This window comes from Manis javanica, chromosome 14 (assembly GCF_040802235.1).
Source record: "Manis javanica isolate MJ-LG chromosome 14, MJ_LKY, whole genome shotgun sequence".
Lineage (NCBI taxonomy): Eukaryota > Metazoa > Chordata > Mammalia > Pholidota > Manidae > Manis > Manis javanica.
The window spans coordinates 872099-890595 of NC_133169.1; the positions used below are offsets into that span (position 1 = coordinate 872099).

An 18497-nucleotide genomic window follows, 5' to 3' on the forward strand; every position below is an offset into this window, starting at 1 on the left:
GAGAAAGTCGGAGAAAAATGGCTTTATGTGTGTATGTGGTGTTGTGAGGTTTAAGGCCGAGCTAAATGGGGCTGATGGTGGGAATCGTGGCTGGTTCGCGCTGGCTGGGCCCTGATCAGTACCGCTCTTGGGGAATTAATCTGGCCCGTCTGTGATTCCGAGGGGCCCGTTGCACAGCGCTGTGGACGTGTCCTCGGGCCGCCGGCCCCAGAACGCCATGAGTCTTTGACTCCGCGCAGCCTCCTGTGTCCCTTTCGTCCTGCGGCGCTTCTCGGTCCCTCGGCGCCAGCGGCAGTTTCCTCCCCTCGAACGCTGCGCTTCTCATCTTCTGTTTCCTTGGGAACCAATAGCTGAACTTACTTGAAGAAACGAATCCGGATGAATGCCTGGAGGTTTGTCTTGTAGCGGTGTTCTCTTCCTAGTGGCGTATATTACATGGACTCTGTCATTTCTTTCTACTAAAGAAACTCTGATACTTTCAAAGAAATTGTGTTTAGTGTATAAATGATTCCCTGATAGGTGACTAATAGTATGGTCATTGTTACAGTTGTCAACATATATGTTACTTGTGTGGAAAATTAAATCATTCACTCCTAACACAATAAATCAAACCTCAATTGAGTGACCCAGTGATACATTTAATCTCTCTGATCTTTGGCCACTATGATCACGTAGAAGTGGTTGCATCATAGACAAGCATAGATTTTAAAGGGGTAGGAAGTAATTAATCCAGAGCAGTGACTTTCAAACCTCTTTTACCCCAATGTAAAGTAAGATATATTTCACACCACAGACCACTCTGTGTGTGTGTCTGATGCATATATGTATGTGTGTATATGTGTGTGTGCATCTATGATGTGTGTGTGCATGTGTACATGTGTGTGATATGTATGAGTGTGTGCATTGTGTGATGTGTGTGATGTGTATATGCATGTATGTGTGTACATGTGATGTGTATATATGTGTACATGTGTGTACATGTGTATGACCGTGTGTATTTTAATATGCATTGTTTTTATGATATATATTTTCATCTTAATACATTAATTTTAAAAAGTGTTCCCAAAGTAGTATTTATCATTTCTATGTGCAGTGTACTATATTTTCTGTTTTTTTCTATTTCTTTTTGTTCTACTTACGACTCACTCATTGATTGCCCTGTGATTGACTTGATGTTCAGTTGGAAAACATCAACCTAGGAGAAATGATTATATTTCTTTCCCTTCAAATCTTCAGAAATGTTACTCTCTCCTGGATACTTAACATATTGAAGAATAGATATTCTAAATTATTCTAGGTGATTCCTTGGCAAGTATTTGGAGTGATTCTGTGGAATTGAAAACTTTAGAAATGGAAGAAGACCTTCTATAAGTCAAGTACTTAAAGAATTGGGGGGTGTATTTTCTTCATGGTCATGGAGAAGGGATTAAAAAGCATATAGAAGAACATGAGTGGTGAAATATAAGTTCATTGTTCAGGGTATGTTCACACTGACAGATAACTGAGTTAGAGAATTACCCATTTTATATATGGAAGTTACTAATTTTTTAAAAGATGCAAAAAATTCAAGAGGTTTTTTGTAGGGCAATGTATGTGTGGTAGAGCTGACCATAAGCGACCGACCCTTCGGGACAGTGATTCAACTGAAAACACTGTCAGATTTTAAGTAGGTTTTGTTTAGTGCTATTTGGGGACCCCATAACTGAAAAATCTTTTGATATTTAATAATAGATTACTTTAGCTAGAGTACAAAGAATCATGAATTTTTCAGGCTCTAATAAAGCTATGCTATGTGAACATTTAATCCTCTTCTTTTATATCCTGAAACATGTAGCTAGTATATTGCAACCTCTGCTGTTGTAAGAACTGCCGAATAATTGAAAAAAATATGTAATTCAAGAAGATTTTGTGATCTGAATAATTATTAAAGGCAGAGGAGAAGTTGTGTTAAAAGCTCAGTTCTTCTGCCACGTGAGATTCTGAGGGAAATGTGATTCAATAAAACCAAGAATTATTTTAATGTTTTAATCACATAAAGCATTTCATTTAGGAATTTTGAATTTAGCTTTATTCCTTTAACATCAGGGATGCAGGAAGGGATTAATAGGAATTTTAGAAATCGTTATTTAAAATTTTTGTACTCCCCCTGCCTTGAAATTGATATGTTTTGAAAGTTTCAGTTTTTCCTAGCATTGAGAAAGAAGGCATTATCTCCCAAAATGGCTCAAAGTTTCTCTTTGGGTTTGTGGAAAACCTTGTATCTAAATTGTCTTTTGTTTTCCTTTCTTAAATACCCATGAACTTACTCATTTCTTATTTCAGTTTTTTGGTGTGATATTTTCCAGGATTTCTTAAGGATTTCAAAATTTATCTCTTAATTCAGTATCAGTGATAAATTTTTCAGTTGTGTTCATCCCTATGATTGACATATAGTTTCTTGTGCCTGGCAAACTTGTTACCATCTGGGAGACCTATTATAGCTAATGGTTTCAGCCAGTGTGATTATATGCAAATTGAATTGGGCCTAGACACCTTGGCTTTATTTATCTAATTGTTCAGGTTTTTTGTGATACTGAGTTAACTTTCTTAAAGTGTTTAAGATTTTTTTTTTTTGGGGGGGGGGCTCATCTAAGAATCAGGATAAAAAAAATTTACCCTTGTGATAAGTCCTTAAACCATTTGACCTTGTTGTGTCTCAAGGGTGTTTCCTTATGTCGAAATACCTGAATTGAGAGCCGGCAAGGATATTCCTCCTCATAGTGTATTCTTCAGTTACCTGGAGAAGGTGCTGATAATGTTTCAAAAGTAACTTGAAAACCTCCATTTTCTTAGCTTTTTATCTGATGCACAGGCATGTAATATTCTTGCACCTTTCAGTTGCTTTGGCTTGAATGTTTCATGAGCTGAGTGAAGCAGGCACACGCCCCGGAGAGGCAGTCTTTGGGAGAGTCTAGTCCATCGTGATACTGGTATGTGCATAAAGCTTAAAGTCACAGGGGTAGAGATAGTGCCTTACAGAGTGCTTGAAACTTGTAATAAAAACTACTGCATTTCACTGGTGCACTCTTTTGGATGATTTTGAGTTTACTTACACTTTTTTTTTTCCTCTGTGAATGAGATTGAAATGCAGTTTATTTTATTTTTTTTATTTTGGTATCAATATACAATCACATGAGCAACATTGTGATTACTAGATTCCCCCCATCACCAAGTCCCCACCACCTACCCCATTACAGTCACTGTCCATCAGCACAGTAAGATGCCATAGAGTCACTACTTGTCTGCTCTGTATACACTGCCTTCCCGGTGACCCCACCACCCTACATTATGTGTGCTAATCATGATGCCCCTTATTCCCCTCCTCCCTTCCCTCCCACCCGTCCTCCCCAGTCCCTTTCCTTTGGTAACTGTTTGTCCATTCGTGGGTTCTGTGCTTCTGCTGCTGTTTTGTTCCTTCAGTTTTCTCTTGGTTCTCCTTCTCCACAGATGAGTGAAATCATTTGGTACTTGTCTTTCTCTGCCTGGCTTATTTCACTAAGCATAACACCCTCCAGCTCCATCCATGCTGTTGCAAATGGTAGGATTTGTTTTCTTCTTATGGCTGAATAATATTCCATTGTGTATGTACCACATCTTCTGTATCCATTCATCTACTGATGGACACTTAGGTTGCTTCCATTTCTTGGCTATTGTAAATAGTGCTGCCATAAACATAGGGGTGCATATGTCTTTTTGTGGCATGCATTTTAAATTGAGTAACGTTCTGAGTTTTCATGTCAACCTTTCAATTTTTAACTTGATTTTCAGAGGAATTTAAATTCAAGGGAATAAGCCTTGTAAAATATACAGGTCTCATCTTGCCTATGTGAATCTCTGCACTGTTAAAATAAAAATACAGTTGGCACAACTAACCCAATGGTCAGACAGTAGGCAGCCACCTGTGAATTGTAGGTAGTCACCACTTTTCCAGAATTTCTTTGCTCTTTTGTAAGTCCTTGCCTGTTTATTAGGAGATTATAGGAATTTAATGGTTAGAGCATCAGTTTTAAAACTTTTGGTCTCAGGACCCCTTTACACATTTAAAAAAAGTATTGACGATCCCCCCAAAAGTCTTTTGTTTATGAAGGGTTAGATCTATGAATGTTTATTCAAAATTAAGACAGATAAATTTTAACACCTATCTGCTTTAAAATAAACCTGCTACATGTTAACATAGATATTTTTATGAAAAGTAACTTTTTTCCAAAATAAAACAAAAATTAGTGAATAGAGTGGCATGGTTTTACATTTTGCAAGTCTCTTTAAAGTCGGTCTTAATAGACAACAGCTGATCCTCACATGTCCTCAACAAGCCATTGTGATACCATGTCATGTATGTCATGTGACCTCTTATGAGAGAATGAGAATTTAAAAAGGAGTGATATGTTAATAGCGTCATAAAAATGGTGTGACTTTTGGATCCCTTTAGGGGTCCTCAGGCTATGCTTTGAAAACCTGTGCATTAGAGTATTCCTTTAAAGCTTTTAATTCCTATGAATGCCAACACTACTGGCAGAAATAATATACCAGGAGTCTCAAATTAGCAGCTTAAGTACAGCTAGAATACATGCTTGGTTTTGCCAAAATATAGTCTCTTAATTTTATATTTGGATTTCTAGGCATGATGCAAACACTCCCGTTCCCTTGCTATAACCCTTCTTTTCTCTTATACTTAGAAAGTTCAGTTATATTTCTTGCCCTGCCTTTTGGACATTTGGGTGTCCACTCACTCACTTCTCGGTGGGAATCATTTTTGCCAGTTTCTTCGGTGCTTTTGTGGAGGTGGCAGGGACTGTGTGACCCTGGAGGGGAGTGGAGATGGGGGCCGTGGGCAGAGGGGTGGCAGCGTGTGTGGGCTCTGCATGAGGACCCATCCTGGGCTCCCATGTGGCCAGCAGGTCCTCCATGTTGTCTGTGTTTGGGCACCGTCCCACTCTTAGGGGAGTGTTCCATCCCCCCACCTTCTCGTAGGTCCAGCCCTCATCCCGTCTCCACCCCACCACACCCCTACCATCAACCTCCCTCCTCCTCCCCTGGTCTTCTCCCTTGTCCTGCTCACCTCGCTGAGGAGGTGGCGGCCACCAGGAGATACTCTCCATGGGCTCCTGTTGCCCCACGTTCCCTCCCCCCTGCGTCTGTGTCTGCTTTGCTCCCGTCCTGTGCTGAGGGTGAACTTGCCCGGCTCTCACCCCAGGCCAGCACTACCCCTCCCAGCCTCCCCCCTGCTCAGGCTTCCTGCCCCAGAGCTTCTGCGTGTCCCGCGTCCCTGATTTTCCCTCTCCAGTAGACCGTTCCCGTTCACGTACAAGGGTGCTGCTATTTCTTCATCTTAGTGAATCCCCTGGACCCTCTCCTCACTCACGCCTTCCGGCTGCCATCGCGTTCCTGTCCTTCCCACATTGCAGAAGCCTCGGGGTTGTCCTCGCGTCCTGTCCCTGGCCCTCGCCCCCCGTACCCTCCTGCCCGCGCTCTGCCCTGGGGCCTCTCTCCCGTCTCCTTCCTCGCTGTCCGGACCCTGCAGGATTTTCCAGTCCGGCTTTCACCCCCTCCCCGCGTGCCCCACCCCAGCCCTGTAGTCAGGTCTGTGCAGCCTCCGCGTGGTCAAGTCCAGTGGTCCTTCCAGCTCGTCGTGGTCAGCGGTCAGCAGTCGTGGTCACCGTTTCCTCCTCCTGGCTGTTTTTGCTGGTTTTCCGTCTGGTGCCCTGTGGTTTCCTACTCAGGGCCCAGCCCGCCTCAGTCCCCCCGTGGGCGCGCACCCTACCTCCAGCTCTCTGAGCATCGGGACTCCCAGCCTGGCCCTTAGGCCTTTTCTCTACTTGCACTTGGGCCGCTGGTGACTTGGGCCCTTCCACCTAAATCCTCTACGTCACTGATGACTCCCCGGCATGAATCCAGAGAGCCATTCAGCCTCCAACTTCCTCTGCCAGACATTACCGAGCAGAGGCCTCACTAGGGTGTGAGATTCACTGTTAGAAACTGAGCTCTTGATCCTCCCCGCTGCCCAACCCCGCTGTTTTCACAGTCTTCTCCATCTCTGTAAATGGAAATTCCCTCTTTCTGGGTAACTGCCGCAAACGGGGATGTTATCCTGGATGCCTCTCCCTCCTGCCAGCAGTCTGGCAGGGCAGTCACTCCGCCTGCGGAGTCCTGCTGCCAGCAGCCGAGCCCCAGCCGCCACCCTCCTTTCTTGGCCCAATACAGGGCAGGCTGAGCGGCGGCTTCCGTCCTGCCCGTGGTCTCTTCTGACGGCACATGGGCCCCGTCTGAACCCACGTTGAGTCATGTCGTCTCTCTGCCCCAGACTCCGCAGCGGCTTCCTGCCCCAGAAGAACCTAAGCCCTTACAGCCCTGCCGGGGCTCACGTGTTCTCTCTGCCCCTTCTGCAACCGCATCTCCTAGTGCCGCCTGCCCGTTGCCCTGCCGAGGGCACCTTGGCCTCCCTGCTGCTCCCTGGGCCGTGGACACGCGGCTGCCCCCGAGCCTTTACGCTTCCCAGGCTCTGCCTGCATGCCCTCCCCTCGCCCTCCCGGGGCGCTCCCACCTCTTTCAGGCCTTGTGCCCGGGTGCTCCTCGGATTTCGGCCCCTGGCTGCTGATGCTCTTTATCTTTGCCTTTTCATTTCGCTCCGCAGCACGTGATCGCCACACCCTACATCCTCCATCTTGTTCGTTGTCTCCACCACCTGCCCGTCATCACCAAGGTGCCCCAGGCCTCGAAAGCCGGGAGCCCCGTGCAATGTGGAGTTGCGCTAGTTCGTGCGCTCTGTGTTCCCAGTGCCTACAGCGGTGCCTGGCACGTGGTCCTCAGAATTTGTGGTGGTTGGACTGGTCGTGTGTGGAAGGAACCCTCATCACAGGGGCAGGGCTGAGGCTGCTGCTGGGTGCTGCTGGGCAGGGCACGGATCTGCGTGGCGTCTGCTCTCGTTTAGAAAATAAGGGAGTGAAATTGGATCATCTCACGCGGTGCTTGCACCAACCGACGTCATCACTGACACGTCTTCTACGCATCAGGATAAGGGGGAGGAAAGGAAGGGGGACTGGGGCTCGTGGCTCTGGGTGACAGAGCCACACAGGACCCCGTCCCCTTGCGCCACAGCTTCTGCTTGCAGGCTGGGCCCAGGGGTGGGTTTTGAACATTGAAATAGCACCTTAACTTCACTTACACTGTACAACCCAGATTCTATGGTGAGTGTGTCCTTCAGGACGGGGCCTTCCAGTGCAGTGACACTCCAGGTGCCCCACACTGCACTCAAAACCTGTTTGAGGAACAAGCATGTAGACACTTAGAGCAACTTGAGTAAATGGTATGTCTGCTGAATATAACAGTAAGTTGTTTGAACTTCTATTTTGCATGTTTTTGTTTGATTTCATTTTTATTTTACTTAACAAAAGTATGCTCTAAAACATTCGGAGGAAAAAAACCTGGCCTTTCACCACAGATAGTTTGAGAAGCACCTTTCAGGCAGGTGAGATGACAGGCTTGATCCACGATTAGCTCTTGGTTCATTTGAAGTATTGAAAAGTCCATGTAATGTTGAACCTGGCTTCACAAATTACCCTGCTTTGGGGTACTTTCTTAGTCCATTTCCAAGCAGAGATGAAAGTGTTTCTAAAAAATTGAGGAATTAGTAGTGTTACCTAAAGATGTTGCTATCTTTTCAGTATTTATTATAATTGTAATAGCTAAAGGTAAAAATCATAGTCAATAAATATTCTTCAAGTGCTTAACTTGCATTGGGCACTTTAACTCATACATTCAATTCATATAATTTATGAATTCATATGCAAGTTAACTCAAAGTTAACTGGCTCAGACATCTTCTCCAAGTTTCCCTTTGGTCACCAGAGCCCCACTGGCCATTGATGCCCGTGTGACCCTGAGTACTGCTAGTAGGGAAGTCAGGTTCGTGGTTCCGTCTTGAATCAAAGCCCCATGTGCGCGCATTTTGACGGTTCTGAGTCTGTGGGTCAGCATAGCTGGTTGGTGCTGAAACTGATTTTACTGGATTCAGTAGCACATCGTCGTCATGCCTGTTTCACAGCTCCCTCTACATGAGCCATTTCAGAAAGGGTCCAAGCTCTGGTCAGAGTAATGTCAGGCCACTCTGTCTTCACGGGAAGCCGAGTCAGTCTCTGTGGTCTCCAGACTGGCTGGAAGTGCGTTCTGCCGCAGGCGCAGAGTGGTTTCCAGGGTAGGAGTGGCACCTGCTTCATTTCCATCTAGGTTACATTGGGTGATCTGCGTTTCAGGGTGTTGTCCAAGGCTGCAGAAAGATTTTATCAGCGTGCAGAGAGTCAGGCCAGGTCAGGAACTCTGTGACAAGTGTCTGATTCCTTCTGGGAGGGCCCGTCTGGTCTCCCTTACTGCTGGAGATGGCCAGAGCACAGACGGTCGCATTTCGACAATAAGGGCTGTTTCCTTTGACCGGTCTGTCCCATGTCCTTAAAAGAACACTGGAAAAGTTAAGTTCTGAACACCCTTGAAATACCCCCATAATGTTAAATTTGCTTTTAGTTAACGAAAGACATTGTAAAATGAAGAAGTAAAGCTTGGCTTTCTTTTGTGAAGAGAATGCTATTTTATAAATGGCTTTTTCTGACTTGTTTATTAAAAAGTGTTGGAAATGGTCAGAATAATGTTTTCCAATTAGGAGGCATTTTCCTTCTTTTTTTTTTTTTTTTTAAACTAAGTTGCCTTTATGATGGTTTCTTTAAGAAACCTAAAGTAAACTTTTTACTTTTAATAACTTCATTTGGCCTGTTTATTACAGAACTGTTACGGGACTTCACACATCTGTTTCAGTGTGCGGCTCCTCATAGACTACTGCACTGTTTCTCGATTTTAATAGGCCTCATTTATCCTATAAATAAACCTACATTTTCTTACCTGATCAAGTGAGCGAACAGTAGGGGTCAGATGCGGCAAACACTTTAACAGAAAGCACATGTCTAGCCGTCAGGGTGAGGCAGAGTCCTATCAAGATTACTTGAAGTTATTAATGGTAGTAAAATTTATGCTTCCTCCTGTTTTCCCAATTAAATCAAGAAACCTTTTTTCTCAGGATTCTTCTGTCACCAGCTGGTTCTAATACTCTGTGTGTGAACACTGTCTGCGTGTCTCCATTTCTATACGGCACGAGCCGTCCAAAGCATATTAAGTCAGTGACAGGACCTGTAGGCTGGAAGGTGGTCGTTGTTGGGGCTTTGTTACGGTCCTCGCCGCTTGTACCACAAGTATGCTTATTTTGTAGGGTATATTATAAATAAGTTGTAGTATGCTCTGGATGTAATAAACGAATACTACAGACAAGGTAATAAAAATGGAAAATACTTGAAAAATAAAGTACATGGCAAAATGTACAGTTGTACATACTGAAAGAGAATGGAAGTACAACACGAGTGCTGAATTTTAGAGACTCATTTAGTGAATACTTCTGAATGTGACAGCTGCTGAGCTTCACGGTAGATTCACAATACCAGTTTCTTACCATTTTTAAATTAAATAATTCGACACAAAAATCTTGAAATATTATAGCACATCTATTGCTATACGTATTTATACTGATCACTGTAAACTATGAACTGTCATTTTTTCCCTTCTTGACTGTAGGTCAAAAACTCCTGGTTTTTATGTGTTTTATCTCAAATCTTTACCAGATTTGGCTGAACAAATCTATTGTACAAAAGAAAACAATCCAGTATAGTTTCAGTCTTAAAAACTGGTCTCTCCAAAATCAAGTTTTAACTAAGGTTATCTCATCATATTGGTTGTGTATCTGCAGAATGTGCACTACTAAGTTAAATGTAAAGTTATATAAAAACATGTATAGGAGGCATTCCAATATCCCTCCAGTATCTTTAGTGTATTTCAGTACACTCAGCATGTATGCCCAGGGTCTGTCGCAGCGTCTTAAGCGGCGGTCCTGCCTGTGGCGTTCTTGCTGTGTCGCTGGAGCCGCAAGGCCTCTGTGAGCTCGAAGACCTTGTGATTTCTGAAGGCTGCTGCGATGACCGCCTTTCCGGGCAGGGGATCACCCTGATGCCGCGCTCGGCCAATGAGCGCTGACAGTCCCACTTCTCTTACCTGCTCATGCGGCCTGTGTGACCCCAAAGGGAGCTTTCTGCCTTGAACGCAGACCCGGGGTGTGGGAGGGAAGGCGGGTCTGCCTGACGATGTGGCCGGCGTCTTGTGTTCTCACTCTGGTTTTACAGTGTTGGGCTCGGTCTACTGCCGAAGCAGGAATTTAGCTTTGAGTTCTGGTGCTCAGGTTTGACTGAACTGAATGGGAAATCCCAGGTGTCTTAGAAAATTAGTAGCTAAATGGTGTTTTTACTAATCTCTTCAGAGGTGAAAAAACTGAAGACATTTTAAAATCCAAAACCCATCAGCATGCGTTTACCCTTTAATTGGCAGAAAATCAATGATGAGAGCAGCCCAGAGAGCTGATTCTTTTCTCCTTCAGCTGCTGCAGCTGAACTACAGCTGCAGATTTAAGAAAGAGTGGGGTGGGGGTGAGGGCACTCTTGAATGTGCTTTATAAGTGCAATGATTCCCACAAAATCAGTTACTGGAGTTAATGACCAGTTTGTTAAGGCATTAACTGCCCTCAGCTGGGAATGAGCAATTTTGGGGGAACGGCTGCACAACGCTAAGATAATTCAGTAACACTTTCAAATAATGATCCAGCTAATTAACGGTGAATTCCTGTGGAAATCCTATCAAAGTACTTATGACCTCTGTGTTTAATAGCCAGTGAGTTCATCATGATTCATGTTTATTACCATAAATACCAAAGGAATCATAACGACCAAGCCATTTTTTTCCACCCTGGCCTTATTACTGAACAGATTTGACTAATCCACCTCTAGTCATTAAGGCCCAGTTCTCAAAATGCTCAGTTTTTTCACTGCTCTGCTCTAAACTCGCAGAACCTCGGCTGCTATGCCAGCATACGGCTGTCGGCCGCCTGCTTCTGCTTGGGGGTAATTGATGCCTGTAAGTCTTGAAGGAACCCTTTTAAAATGCCTGCCATTTGTAGGATGTGAAGGAATCATAGCTAGTTAGCTGGAGTTTATGGTTTTTAGTCATGAATTCTTTATGGGGAAACCATACCTGCTGCCCCCACCCCCAGCCCTGAATTTGTTTAGGCTATGCAAGGTTTTTTCCCCCCAAGGTTTATTTTTTTAAGAACTCAGATATCCTTTCTTCCAATGAATGAAGAAGACTGTTCGCTTATAATAAAGAATAAGCTCTTAATTTTACTTGGACCATTTAATCTCTCTTAATGGCTGTTTATTGCTCTGCGATCTGCAAAGCAGCCTTTCAGTTAACACTGACTGTTGGCTGCCAGAAAGCCCGTACATGCTGTGTGCAGCTGTGTTGGCAGAAATGGATTCAGGTTATTTCCAGACATCTTCCCACTCCAGGCAGTTCACTTCTGTCCTCAAATACCTTGTCCTTATGTCGTTGCTCTCAGATATCTGCTGGATACCATAAAGGTACAGGCTGCATTTTTAATCAGGCAGTTAATCATTTATATAATCATTCATGATACAATGAATAAGATACCTGTGGTTTACATACTCGAATCTTCATTCATATATTATATTTCTTTAGAGGAGAAAGGAGATATGTGATTATGTGATTTGAACACTAATATGTGGATTAGAATGATCAGGTTAACATTGAGTAATGAGACCATTTAGAAAATATTTACATCTTTTTTATGAATAAAAGGACAAATGTCAGTTCATATCTTTTTTCATTCCCTAAATAAATACAAAAAGAGAAGAAAAGCAATTTTACAGTTATTTGTAAATCAACTGGTTGCATTCTAGGGGACCTTTACCTAGACAAAATCTAGAAAACATCTCAGCGCTTTGGGTTACATAAAAGTCCGAGTACAATATTGCAGCCACTTAGATCTGTCATCACCTCCTTCCACACCTTCTTCAAGAAAAAAAGCTACAGGTGTGTAGTGCTGTTTTCCAGCTTCTGTTAGTCGCCACACCCCAGACAACGGGAAACGCCACGGGCTCTGTTTGCCTGGCATGCTGCCTACAGGCAAATGCAGTAACGCAGCTGACTTTGAGGTTTGTCCCCGTGTCCTCAGACTTCCCTCTCTGTGCTTCCCTCTTGGTGGCCCACCACCTCCATGACCACTCCCCACCTGGCGGGAAATTCAGTTCAGTCAGACACGGAGGCACGACAGAAGGAAGGGAGCCACACTAGGCCTGTGTCGGGGTGTGGAGGAACACATACCGGTGACAGTAATTGATATTTTGATTAATTTTTTCCTGAAGTTTATTTCATTAAGTAAATCCTGCAAGTGGGAGAGAATGGTAAGGGTTCTTACCAGATACGGGTCACGGAGTGGAACTTACGTATGAGGGACTCTCCTAAGCTCATGCTTTGGGAATAGCAGAGCTTTATGGGAAAATGGCCAGCAGCAGGGCAAGTGGCTCTGAGCGTGTCTCACTCACCTCAGAAAACTCTTGGCTGCATCTCAAACCTACTTTACCTCTGCATTCGAACCTTGAGGCTAGAAAACACCAAGACCGCCTGTGTGTTAGGGGAACGTGACAGTACTGCTGGGGGAACAGAATGGTATATATCAGCAGAAATGGTGTTTACGGAGCTGCTCTATTCGTGTACTGATCGCTTCACCATGATTCGCTCTCCTAATCCAGTCCTATACGACAACCCATTCAGTCAGGTACAGCGGTCATCCCCGTTTCACAGGAAGAAACTGAAGCCGGTCAGAATACCGTTCACAAGGCCATACGGCCAGTCAAGGGGTAGAACCACAGATGGACCCCAAGCACCTGCCGCCAGAGCTGGAGCTCCTGGTCAGCGTCGTGCCGCCGCGTTTCCGGCTCCCAGCACCTCGTGAGCTTCAGCACCTTGCTCTGGACGTGGAGTCCAACACTGCTTGATAAAAGTTCTTGTCCTCTTCGGTGAGAGTGAGTTTCAGAAGTGCTATAGATCTAGTCCCAAGACTGCCTGGGGACAGTGCAGGATGTCCCTGTCAAGAGCTGCCTTTGTCCATCGGAACCTCCCCTGTGGGGCACTGGGCCCCTGGTGAATGACCAGTTGCCTCTGCATCTCCGCCGCTCTCTCCCCTCTTCCACCGTCTTCCCACCTTCCCCTCCCGGACCCCGCGAGTCCTGCAGAGCCCTTCCGGCTGCATCCCCTCCCTGTGCGGCACCGCCAGGGGTACCTGGCATTGCTGGTCTCGCCCCCCTGCCGCCTCCTGGAAGGCTATTGGAATAAAGGACACGCACAGGCTTTTGTTGTCAGACCTCGGCGTGAACCGCAGCCTCACGGCCGTGTGTCCTTTTGAAGGGCTCGTGGAGGGAATGCCATCGCCGCCTCTGCCTCTTCAGCTGTTACGCGGGTTAAAGAGAAAATTTATCACTGTGTGTCCAACCCGTTTGCTTTCCCTTCTCTTGGAGAATCGTAGTTCTAAAAGGATGGGCCGCTCTCAGCCTTTAAGGGTAGCCTTGTATCCCCGGGGCTTCTGTTTCCTCTAGTCCTTTAGTTCTCAGCACACTTTGGGGCATGGTAACCAATGTAGGCAGATTATGGGGATCTGGGGACATTTAAATAGAGGCTCACAGAGAAGGATCAGAAGGTCTGGGAGAACCTCAAGGAGCCCTCACCTTCGGCCACGAGTGTGAAGAGTGAGGGAGGAAGCACAGCCTGCAGGAAGGGTCACCCTGCTTTCGAAACTAGGTACTCAGTTTTGCTGTGTTAAAAAAAAGTAATATAAATTATTTCAATATCTGAGATCTGTTTTTTACATATGTCATTCATCTGCTTTTTAGAAATTATTATAAATTTAGGCCCCTTCTTCAGACATTCTGTTTTTTCACATACCCTTTATCCTGAGTTATTCTTTGGAAGTTACCTAACTATAACTACATATGCATTTATTTATATTTAGCTCTAGGAGACCTTCCTTGTTACCCTTCCTATGGAGTACAGAACTCTTACAGGTGAATCTCCCCTCTCATCTTGCATGATCAATGCACAGATGTAGAACACTGCTTTTTAGAATCCTTTCATTGATACCAGCAATACATTCTTCTCCAGCATAGAGAAGAGCTTCCTGTTTCATTCCTGGTTCCACACTGAATTTTAACATTTGATGGTTTACTTTGATTCTGAAGAATCTTGTATATTAGCATTGATACCTCTTTGTTTCTTTTACCATTTAGTAAGTTGTGTGACTTGGAATCCTATTTTTCAGTGAATCTACTAGAGAAAATATCTTTGAATTATATTTTGTAAAAATTAAGTAGAAATTAGAGCATACCAACAGTGGAACCGCATATAGAAAGAACCTGGAAGAGCAGGTCAAATCATCTTAGGTGAATTTCAGGTCTCTTCTACTATTTGAAAAACTTAACTACATAATCTGTGAAAAAGAGAGAAGACTAGACTTTACTTCAGACTCTTAACAGTCTGCTATAGGACCCTACGTGAAAAGATTAAAAATATCTCTGTCCTGATATTAGTCTGAAGTATAATCTGACTAACCCCGAAAGGATTCTACCTCCCTCCTTGGAGAATAAAGTTGGAACTTTTCATTTTTAATCTACATATCATTTTTAATTACATATCATGAGAATCTGGGCAAGGGTTTGTTATCCTGTGGCAAGGGTGTTTCATACTAGAATAAATATAAAGGAGTGCCTTCAGCAGCGCTGATTTATTTAAATCTATAAATCTTTTCCATTTATTGCTCTGATCCCAATAACAAAGTGTTTGGGTTGGGAACATGCAGTTTGTGTCTACTTTTCTCTTTTTTGGAGTCACTTTTTGCATATCTTTTCCTCCACATAAAATTCTCACCCCCAAATGTTTATATATATTTAGTATATATACTATAGTTTCTATGGTTAACTTGTGTTTCTGACTTACTAGTCTTCTCTCTTTTCCATAGATTATGTAGTGAAGTTTTTCAAATAGTAGAAGAGACCTGAAATTTACCTAAGATGATTTGACCTGGATTCTTTATTCTGCACATTTCCTATAAATTATAATGCTGTAGAGAAAAAGACATCGAATATCAGATAAAATGAGTGATTATTAGTTCACAAAGAAAGTAGTTCTTGCATATGTTGTATTCCAAGTAGTTGAGTTTGTGAATTCATAGATTTTTATTTACGATTAAAATATTTACTAGTATATATTCATCTGACAAACATAGAATAAATTTTATTGTCTTTTTATCTCAAGGAATCATTTTTATATTGATATTGAAAGCCATAGGTAATAAGCTTTAGCCAAACCATCTTAAAAGATGCAAAAGTCTAGATTTTTAAGAATTCTATTTTATGGATGTTTTATCCTACCACATGTCAACATGTATCATCAGTCTTTTTACCTGATGATAATGTCTTAATTGGAAGACCATTCCACCTTATGATGTAAAAGTGTTTGAGAGACACCGCGCCATAATCTGGTGAGGACTAGGGATCAGACCTGTGTAAACGCCTGCTTGGTAGCCTGGTGGGGATCAGAGAGACACCTGCTTATCCACGTACAAGGCTGTGGGGCAAATGCTTGTTTTGCTCTGAGTATTAGGTTCCTCATCTGAAAAGTGGGGATGACAGTATTTATTTGATGGATTGTTCTGGAGATTCGTTCTGTTCTCCCTTACCACATGATATATTTTTATCTATCATATAAGCTCCAGGAAAGCAAAGGAGGCAGAGATTAGAGGGTCACAAATGCTTTTTACCTATTTGTAAAGGACCCCATAAAACCCTTTAAAACACTGTCCCAAATCTGAAGCCCTTAAAAGAACTAATCATTTCTGTCTTTGACTAAATGTGCTTTACATCTTCAGTCTTACCTCTGATTTGTTTACATATAACACTGCTCTTTTCTCCAGCTTGAGATCAGATTGACGTAAAACATTACGTAAGTTTAAGGTGTACAATGTGATGATTTGATGTATGTATGTATTGCCAAATTGTTAACCACAATAAGGTCAGTTAACACATCTGCCACTTCACATACTTTGTCTTTTAGTGGTGAGAACTTGTAAGATCTCCTCTGAGCAGCTTTCAAGTTTACAGAACAGTATTGTTAACTCTAATCACCATACTGTTTAAATGTTGAAAGTACAGTGAGCACATATTTGAGAATCTCCATGTGCTACATATACTAAGCCTTGTGAGGTCACCAAATTTTATGTCCTCTAAGAATTTCTATAAAAAGGTATGTCTAATATCTTTTCTGTGTTAATGAAAAAATGAACTTTATTAATGAAAAAAATTCAGTTAGAGTAAAAACAGTATTTTAAAAAACACTTAAGTATTTTAATAATTTTGTGCTATGGGAGACACAAGAAAGGTGCCAAATTTATCCTCTGTGTTAAAATAGATTTAAAATCTTCTTGATACATTGTTTATCAACTAAATCCATTTATGTGCTTGATTTTTTTTAACTCCAGATATCTTCAAGGATTTCTCAGTGTAGAATTTTCAGAAAGGATGGTGTTCTTTGGATAAAACTTTATAGCTAAACTTTTCTAGCTCTAGTTTGGTCACTGACGTTGAGATCATAAAAAGGCCCTTCAAATACTGTCTGAAAGCAGGTGGAAGTATTACATGACATACAAACATCCCATCTTATTTTTCAAATCTCTGGTGTATCATTCACTTTTATTTTTTCAGTTTCAGGGTGTGTAATGTCAGAATAATCTTACCTCAGAAGTTCTGAGATGGTCCCTAGAATATGCTTTGTTTATCCTTTGGCATTTTATAGTTACACATTTTTTTTAATGTTATAAATGCCATTCTACTTTATCATTTGTTTTTCCAGTTTCGTTCAGAGGAATTAAACCCACTTTTTTGTTTACTATTTCTTGAGCTGTGTTAATCACGTATTTTGATAAAACAGTAAGGGTAGGGAGGCCAATGGCCTAGTCTTTTATAGTGGGCTACTGAAAATGATTGATTCTTAAGTTTGTGGTTATTTTTTTTCAAAGCTGTACCTTGTAAAAAGCACATTATCTTCTGGAAAATAGTTCTGTTTCACAGATAATATGCTCTGGACTTTGAAAGTGAAATAGGGAGCTTGAAATATTTCTGGAAGTAGGATTACAGTAAGATTTGACTCAGTAGCTTAAAAGTTTGAATGCATTAATTTGAATGTGTCATACAAAAAATAATTTATATGTATCATTCCCCATATCCACGATTTCTTGTTCCCAGGCAATGAAAACTACAAACAAATAGCAATGTGTGTTCTTTACCACATAAGCATGGACGACCGCTTCAAGTCAATGTTTGCATACACTGACTGTATACCACAGGTGAGAAGTTTCAGTGTTTTTAAAAGACGTTCAAAAAACGTGTCTTCTTCACTTTCTTCTCTTGATTTGCCAGATGTCCTTTTCCTTAAAAATTCCCTCTTGAATATAAAAAAAGTTGTTATAGAAAAATCTGGAAGGTACAAGACAGTGTAAAAATGAAAATAACTTTCTATTTATCCTAAACCTAGAGTTAACCATTTAACATTTTGGTACATTTTCTTTTACATAGTTGGACAATAACATATTAGGATTACATGTTATAGTTAATTATATATTGCTTTCTTTGCTTAATAGATAATAATGATCCTAATAGGTCAATAAAAGTTTCTCCCATATCATTGAACAATCTTCAAAAAGTATTTATAATAGTTACATTTGTTTTTGATTGCCTAAATGTACCATCATTTAAATATTATTAAATTATATGTTTAGTTTTTTCTAGTTTATCACATAAAAACAGATATAAGTAAACATATAAGCAAATCAAATACTGTGGACTGTCCTAGTATGTAAATGTTTATTCACATCTCTGAATTTTTTCTTTAAATTCTTAGAAGAGAATTAGTAGGTCAAAAGGTATAAACACTGTGTATTTGACACATTATGGCCAAATTACCTTCTAAGAACATATAACTGTATTTCCAAATAGCATTTCACTTTTAACAACACTGAATATTATCATTTATGTAAAGGTGGAGTGTCTCTATTTCTTTTTATTTACATTTCTGTGAATGTTGGTGAGGTTGAACATTTTTTCATGTTTTATTATCTGTATTATAAATTATCCATTCCAGTGGCTTGCTTGTTAATATTTTTAGTATTAATTAGTAAAATTTGTATATGTAATATTATTTCAACTCTGTCATACCACAGATATTTACCAACTTTATCATTCGCACTTTAATTTTGTTTATGGCTGATGATTTTAAGTGCTTCGTGTTTGCTGATGGGAAATGCTTCATCAGAATTCTTTTATTTTCATAGCACTGTTCTCAAGAGAGATTTTTGGTGTATGACTCAGTTGCTTGATGTATTTCATATGTTAGGTCTGTTTTGAAGGAATTTAGTGATTTTTTCTTACATGTACTACATAAGCAGAGAGATTCTATACATGTATGATTTTACTATTC

General features: G+C 41.7%; 1 protein-coding gene across 4 annotated transcripts in view; it reads left to right on the top strand.

The window, feature by feature from the left end:
• Window positions 1-18497, top strand: part of KIFAP3 (kinesin associated protein 3) — a 114073-nt gene that overhangs the window by 34860 nt on the left and 60716 nt on the right. For all 4 annotated transcript variants that reach the window (XM_073222136.1, XM_073222137.1, XM_073222135.1 and 1 more), the window contains one exon: window positions 17267-17367. In XM_073222136.1, the coding sequence (XP_073078237.1) occupies window positions 17267-17367 (101 nt within the window). The remainder of the gene's footprint in view (window positions 1-17266; window positions 17368-18497) is intronic.